Raw genomic sequence first — 8,165 nt, forward strand, 5'->3', positions numbered from 1 at the left:
AAAAAAAAAAAAAAAAAAAAACAGTAGTATCAATGTAAGAGCTCCTTCGTAGTCACATTTCCATGTTTATGATTGTCCTTATGAAGAGCAATACCTAGAAGATTCTGATTTGTATGCTGATCATTTCCATTTTGTCAAAATTTGCTGATTGCAATCTCAGACAGAAATCCCTTTTGCAGAAACTGAAAGCTTTGCCACATGTTACAAGCAAAAATTTGATAACAGCTTTGTCTCAAACGTGTGCAGACCTTTATCTCAGCATTCATTTTATGCTATCAATAAGCTAATCAGTGAAAAAAATAGAAAATAAATCAACATTTAAATTTTTTTAATGAAAAGAAAATTACTATTTTGTTGTTTTACTTCTTTGATTTGTTTTATACAAGAATCTTAAAAACCCTTTGAGCTTCCTTTGGGCATATAGCATTTTTCTTTTTCTGTTTATTAAAGCTGCAACCTTTTTTTCTTCAAAATGTAAAAATGTGCTTGCTGAAATCAAGTAAAGCAATTTTTCAACTAAAGAAACATTTTCCACTAATTAAGGATCTTTAAAAGATTTATATAGAGCTGGGTGTGGTGACACATAGTTTAGTTCTAGCTACTCTGGAAGCTGACACAGGAGGATCATTTGAGCCCATGAATTTGAGATTAACCTGGACTACCTAGAGAGACTGTCTCAAAAAAGAAAAGATTTCATGAAACGTCTTTTCTATTAAAATTATAAGCACATTCTGTATTTTCTTGTAAGGGTATGAAAGTGATATTTTTCCTGAATTACCAGAATGGAGCATTCATTCAAAAATAATTGCTTAAACCACTCTTAAGTTTTACTTTCTATTAATAGTTTTAACTAAGGAGGAAAACATTAATTTTCTAATACACTGACACTATGTTCACTTTGGTTGCACACACCTATAATCCCAGCATTCAGGAGGCTGAGACAAGGAGGATCCCTGTGAGTTCAAGGCCAGCCTGAACTACATAGCAAGACACTGTCTCAAAAAAAAAAAAGTAAAATAAAAGACAACTTATTGGCTAAGAGTAGTTAAATGGTTTTCCTAAGAAATGATTATGCATATATTATTAAAGATTTGCTATTCATCCCCTTGGCTATTTTGTTTTGTAGGTCCCAGTGTAAACGCATGACTAGAAAAAGAAAATTTCTTCTTGCCTCAGTACTTGCCCTCCAGAATTTGAGCTTTATATACCCATCATGTCAAAAGTGCTTCTCTCGGATAATCCTTGGCTCCAAAAGGTAAAAGTGAAGCCTATAGGGCAAGTAGACTAAATCACCATACTAGGACATTATATTCTCTGAGACTCTTGGGGATTGATTCTTCTGTAAATCCCAGAATAAAATTGGCTGGTAATCCAATTTCCAGAGGGAAGTTTCAAGTTACTGCCAAGTCTTTTGCTAAATACCTACCTTGGAGGAGAGAACTTCTCACAGAGCAAGTTCCAATTCTGATAAAAAGTCTTAGTCTACTTCCAGGATATCCTTGGGAATTAAGTAGGAGTTATTTGTTTTTCCATAGCTCCCAGATTATTTTTTAAAAATAAGTAAATTACTTGAGGACAGGCACTGTGTTACATTGAGTATCCCTTATAAGAAATGCTTGGGACCAGAAGTAATTCAGATTTGGGGGTTTTTCAGAATATTTGTAGAGACTCCTAATTGAGCATCTAGTCCAAAAATTTGAAATCCAAAATGCTTCACATTCTAAAACTTTTTAATATCCTGTGAGTGCTCAAGAAGTTCTAGATTTTGGAGTATTTTAGATTTCAGATTTTCATATTAAGGGTGTTCAAACTAGAGTAATCTCTGTCCTTCAGCAGCTAGAACCATGTATGATTCTAGAACGTGATTCTTTAATAATGTTCAAATGTAAGCTAAGTTTAGCAGAGCACCTAAGATCCTAATCTTTATAGAAAAGTAAGAGGTTGGGTTTGGAGTTCCACAAGAAAACTTTCTGGGTGTAAATAAGATAAATATATCTAGTAATCACCTAATAGTATGTAAAAATAGTATGCCAGCAATTTTTTTTTGGTACTGGGAATTGGCCAGCAATATTCTTAACTATATTTTTGTTTAGTTAGCTCTGATTAGGGAAGCGGAGAGGGATCAGCAGTTCTAATTCACATTTAGACTCTAAATCATCTGTGTAGTGCTCATCGCTGTTTCTTATTAAGCCACTCAAGTTCTCATTTGTAAGCTCTAGGAGAAAGACCTTGTTTGTATTATTCATCATTAAATCCTTGGCATCCAGCCTAGGGCTTAGTTATAGAAAATACTCAACAAACATTTGTTAAATGAATTAATAAATGATAGTTTGATGGTATCTAGGTTGTCTTAGGTTCACTCATTTTCAGGTCCCTGCCTATCACAGAACAACTCAAAACCAAAGGGTATTTGTCTTATCAGAATCTGTTTTTAGAAGCAGAATGATTACAGGCTTCAGAGAACTCAGTAGGGTTGTAGATAAGCTCTCAAGCTCATTAACTGTATGCTTCAGGCAACATATTTAACTTCCCTGAGTCTAATTAGTAATTAGTAAAGTGGGATAATAATTATAAAGATAATAAACAGAAAACTCAAAGTGTAATACATGACATATTAGGGTTTCCAAAATGATAGCCATTTTTATTATAAGTATACTTTACCTATTGTAGTATATCATGGTGATTAGAAGCATAATCTTGTGAAGCCAGACTGCCTGGGTTCAAATCTCAACCCTTCTATCTACAGTTTTTTGATCGGGGGCAAGTCAGTTAATTTATCTGAGCCTAAAAATAGAAAAAGAAACATTATCTGTTTCATGGGGTAAGTGTACTTACTGATACATATATATATGTTAGAATGTTAATCAGATACGTCATTGTTTATGTGTACAATGTATAAAATATTTTTAAAACTAGGGATTTTTTCCCCCCGAGTTGTTTATTAAAGATAATCTTCAACAAAAATTTAGGTTGAACAGTAAATTCATCATTACCTCTTTAGACTAGTGATACCAATGTATAACATACATCACTAAATGTTTTACTATATGTTGGGCTCTATGCTAGGAGCTTTTTTGGCATTATATCTTTTTTTTATATAACAAACCTATGAATTGGGTTCTGTTGTTAATGCCAACTTCAAAGAAGACAACTGAAGCTTAAAAAAGTTAAGTAACTTGCCCCAAGTCACACAGCCAGCTAGGTAGAGACAGAAACATTCACGTCTAAACAATCTAATTATCATTTACATTAATGGTCACAATATTACCTCTAAATTAGCAATAGAATTTTGTATTCAGCATGACCCCCCCCCATTTCCCAGACCTTAAAATGCCCTGAGAGAGGAGCTTTTGACTAGATCGTTGAGGTACATAAAACGCAAGGCACTTGGTTCACATTCTACAGAAAAATAACCTGTTCTCTATACGTATCACATTGACAGTACTATAAAATAAGCTTTTCCCATCGTATCTAGTGCTTATGGTTTTTTCTTACTTATAAACAGCCAAGATATGGAACAGAAATTCCTTGCTTTCGTTTCAAAGTTCCACACTCTTGCCTTTGCAAAAGATCTCAGAGATGCTGCAGAGCAAAGACACTGCTCCCTAAAGATTTTATTTGTACCTCAAATCCTTGCAGTGCCATAATAGATGTTTTGTGTTTTATGAAGCTACTTTTCTCTCTCTCTTTTTTTTTTTTTTTTTTTTAACCTCCAAGATTAAGCCTTGGCAATTTTAAAACTATAATCTCTATGGTAGTGCTTCTAGAGTGACATAAGTGTTACAGTAGTAATTGTAGATAGTTCTGAGTAGTAGTTAGGACTATGTAGCCCCCACTTTCGTTTCAACAAGACATCTATTTTCATCTTTATATTCAGTTTTAGTGGTAGATGTAAGTTGATAAAGAGTTTCATGATATAAAGAAATTGACATATAAACATAAGATGGTTGGATGGATAGATATAAAATGACAGTTTGAAGCTAGGGGTATAGCTCAGTGGTAGAGCATTTGCCTGGCATGCAAGAGGCCCTGAGTTCAGTTACCAGCACCACAAAAAAAGTTTAGTCCATTATATAAAGTACTTTACTGCCTAAACGTGTGTGTTTATAATAGTGTATGTGTATGTATAATCTTCCAAAAATTATGACCAGAGAATTTATCCACATGAAACTATCCATCTAGCCCAAACATGCAAATTGCCCTTCTGGGTGACTTAATGAGACCAATAGTCCCATTGGTGTACCATTCATATGGCTCTGGCTCTAACAACTTTTTTTCCTATCTTAAAATGGAGATCAATTCTGAGACTACTTATTCTCTCATCTATCCCCAACCACCCAAAACATTTGTATCATTTACTTATCTAGTCTGAGTATTCTTAACTTGGAATCTGTGTAGATGTATGTATGTCCTCCAGTCTCCAAAATATGTAAAATATTATAAGATGGATGTGTGTATTTCTCTAAGAAAGAAAATCCCATTACTTTTCTCAGATTTTCAAGGGGTTTCAAGGCCAAAAAACCACTAAAAATCATTGATCATATCAATTCTACTTTTGTGCTAAATAGAAGTGCAGAAGAAAAAAATAAACAGTGTGTTAACTAGAATCAAAGAAAACAGTTGCAGATTATAGATGTTATTTCAGATAGATCAACCTAGAGGTTCCTTAAGCTCAGATTTATTTTCATAACAATTCTAAGGCATTTTTTGCCTTTTTTTTACTCAGTGTCTTGTGCATGCATAGTAAAGTTTCCCAAAGGCCACAGGACATGTGATACCACAACGGATTGAGCAGAAAAGCAGACATATGAATCCAGCTGTCTTTTTATTAAGCCAGGCATTACAGATATTTGTAAAGTATAAAATAGTGCCTTTGTTTTCTCACTGATTTTTTTGAGACAGTTATTTTTTATAAAAATACAGTAAAACCTTGGATTGTGAGTAACTTGTTCCATAAGATAAGCAAATATTTCTAATAAATTTTAACTTGATTAACAATGTCTTGCAATACAAGTAGTACATGATATTGAGTGTCATGCAATCACAATTAAGCCAGTGGTTCTTCCCTCCCCCCTTCTTTCTCTCTCCCTCTCTTCCTCTTTCCCTTTGTATTTCTTTTTCTCTAACTGTGGGATTGTGGCTGATTGTCTGCCTACAGCAAAAGATTATGGAAGAGAGCTCATCTGCAGAGCAGGAGGAAAAAGAGGTGGTGGAATCCCTCACTTCAAATGAGATTAGGGAGAAAAATGTGAGAAGCAATGCAACATTTTGTAGAAAAGCACCACTGGAATAAGGCTGTAGCAGTGCGAACAGTGAATCTGTTTAACAATAGTACAATGTCACATTTCCATGAAATCCGCAAAAGTAGGCAAAAGCAAATGTCATTGGATAGGTTCCTTGTTAAAGTTGCACGAAAGGAAAAGATTCCATTGAGCCAATAGATAGCAGTGATTCCATTAGTGATGGTGGAAGTCCTCCTACACAATAACCATTCTGTCTCTTATCTCCCTCATAGCAGCCACAAAGTTAAGTGCAGGTTAATTTAATTTTCATCATGTTTTATATTTTCTTTATCATCTTGTACTATATTACAGTATAGTAATTTTATATGACTATTTTGGGGTTGTGGAACAAGTCGTCTGAGTTTCCATTTCTTATAAGGGCATTCACTTTGTTAGCCAAGTGCTTTGGATTACAAGCATGTTTCTGGAATGAATTATGGTGGCAAACCAAGGTTTTACTGTATTTTATTTTTGTTAACCATATAATGGATCTATTTTAATGAATTAATATTTTGTAGATTTTTCTGCTTTTTATTTTTTACTAATACATGTTTGCCACATAAAATGATCATATTCATCATGGGGAATTTGTGCCCATAATTTGCACATAATAGATCTTAATTCTACTTTTTCCCATTCCCCTCCCCTTCCTTTAACCTATTTCCCCCTCCCCATTTACAAAAGCTAGGGTTTTCTTCTTCAGTTATCTTTTTTTAAAATCCCTTTCTCATCCCCTTACCCCATCCCATATTCCTCTTCCCATTTGAACAAGTTCTTCCTACTTTCTAATATCTGTCCTTCATTTTGCTCCTTATTTACATTTTGGGTTTCTCATACAAAAGAAATAACACAGTATTTAAACTTGTATGTCTGATTTATTTCACTTAAGATTATGGTCCTGAAATGGATCCATTTACCTAAAAATGTCTTGGGTTCATCCTTTATTGCAGAGTAGTACACCAGTATATATAAAAACCACTTTTTCTTTATCCACTCATCTGTTGGTAGGCATGGGCTGTTTCAAGATTTAGCTATTATAAATTATGGTGCTGTAAACATGGGTATGCATGTATCACTGTGATTTGGTGACTTTAACTCTTCTAAGAAGATATCTGAAAAAAGGAATAGCTGGGTCAAGTGGAACTCTAGTTTTAATTTTTTGAAGAATCTGTACACTGATTCTGTAGTGGTTATACCAATTGATACTCCCACCAACAATGGAGAAGAGTTCCTTTTCCCCCACTGTTTCACCAGCATTTGTTATTGGTGGATTTCTTCATGATAGCCATTTTTTGAAATTTTGTAATCTAGCACTCTAGAAGGCTGAGGCAGGAAGATTGCAAGATTGAGCTCAGCTTGAGTGATTTTAGTAAGGCCTTGTCTCAAAAACAAACATACTTATATACATGCATAAATGAATAAATAGAAACTGGTAATATAGCTTGTGTGAAGACCTTAGGTTTGATTCCTGTACTGCCAAAAGAAAAAGAAAAAAGAAAGGCAGAATTGTCCTAGACTTCATCCAAACGTTAATTTTAACAAAATCCCTAGATGATTTTTATGAAATTACATTTTGAGAAGTTCTAATCTATTTATATTGTACCCTGTTTATTTCAATCCAGCATGATTTCCAAAAGGATTTTTAAAACTATATAATAAATATCTTTGATATGCATATGTATTTTATAAAAGTACTTGTAGTTTAGTGTGTGCATGTATTAACAGAAATAGACCTGCTTTTTGTTAGGCTATCACTGATACTGTATTTGCAAAATATTTCATTATTAGCCATTTTGTTCTTGTAGTTGTCAAGACCTCATACAGGAAAGAATTTTAGGTTGGGAGTATAAAGCTTGGATTTGGGTCATAAAATGCATAAATTTTGCCTGCTTGGGCAAAAAGTCAGGCCAGTTTCCCTGTCTACAAATGAAGTAAATATGGAATGAAATAATGTACATTGAAAACATTTATAAATAGCAAAACACTGATGAATATTAATTTTCTAAGATTTACTAGGAATTTTACATTAGATATGAATGTATTATTAATACATAACCTTTTTAAAATTCTAATATCTATTTAAATCCTTAGTTCATTTCACTAGAGCTTCATACTAAAGAGAAGTTGTTTTATTTCCTAGTGCGTTCTCTTTATTCTATGGGACAGATTTGAGTTTCATTACGTGAATGGATCAGTACAGATCCATCCTCGGTGTTGAGGGGAGCAATAATAATAAAAAGCACAGATCTATCTATGATGGCAAATCAGTAACATAAAGAGCTTTCTTTGAAAGTCACTTTGAGAGCTAAAGGTTATATACTCCCCCTAGTGGTTATTTGGCAGCAACCAAATTTATATAGCTAACATTTCTTTCTGTTTCCCCTTTGCCCCTACATTTTAAACCAGATCATTAACAATATGACCAAAAAGATAGTTAGTTTTAGTATTAGCCATTATAATAAGATGTCTTAGGAGTTGATTTGCTAAATTAAGAACATGAAAAGTAGAAATTGGACTTAACATTTGCAACTAGAAAACAGAAAAATAAAGTGAAAATAGAATGAAAACAAAGCTTTTGTACATAGGGAGGGGAGGGAATGGTATAAAATAATATTAATAAGTCAGTGTGAAAACAAAGACTAGAATTGACAGTTATCAGTACAATATTTAATATAATTATGAGAGAGGAGCAGATTAGCACATTAGTTTGGTAAGATTTACATTCTGTTCTTCATCCTGTTTTACCCTTTCTCAGCCCTAAGTATTACAGAAAAGGTATTAACAATTTCAGGAATCTGATTACTGTCCCAAGATCAGATCCACTAGTACATGACAATAGAATTACTCTTGGTGTGTACTTTTTGACTAGAAAGCCTTTGGCTA

General features: G+C 33.4%; 1 protein-coding gene across 2 annotated transcripts in view; it reads left to right on the forward strand.

Moving 5' to 3' along the window:
* Positions 1–8,165, forward strand: part of Ddias (DNA damage induced apoptosis suppressor) — a 21,829-nt gene that overhangs the window by 7,620 nt on the left and 6,044 nt on the right. For both annotated transcript variants that reach the window (XM_010630888.3, XM_010630889.3), the window contains exon 2: positions 1,127–1,255. In XM_010630888.3, the coding sequence (XP_010629190.1) occupies positions 1,143–1,255 (113 nt within the window). In that variant the 5' untranslated portion in view covers positions 1,127–1,142. The remainder of the gene's footprint in view (positions 1–1,126; positions 1,256–8,165) is intronic.

This window comes from Fukomys damarensis, unplaced genomic scaffold (assembly GCF_012274545.1).
Source record: "Fukomys damarensis isolate Sample0158 unplaced genomic scaffold, DMR_v1.0_HiC HiC_scaffold_16, whole genome shotgun sequence".
NCBI classification, from domain to species: Eukaryota; Metazoa; Chordata; class Mammalia; order Rodentia; family Bathyergidae; genus Fukomys; species Fukomys damarensis.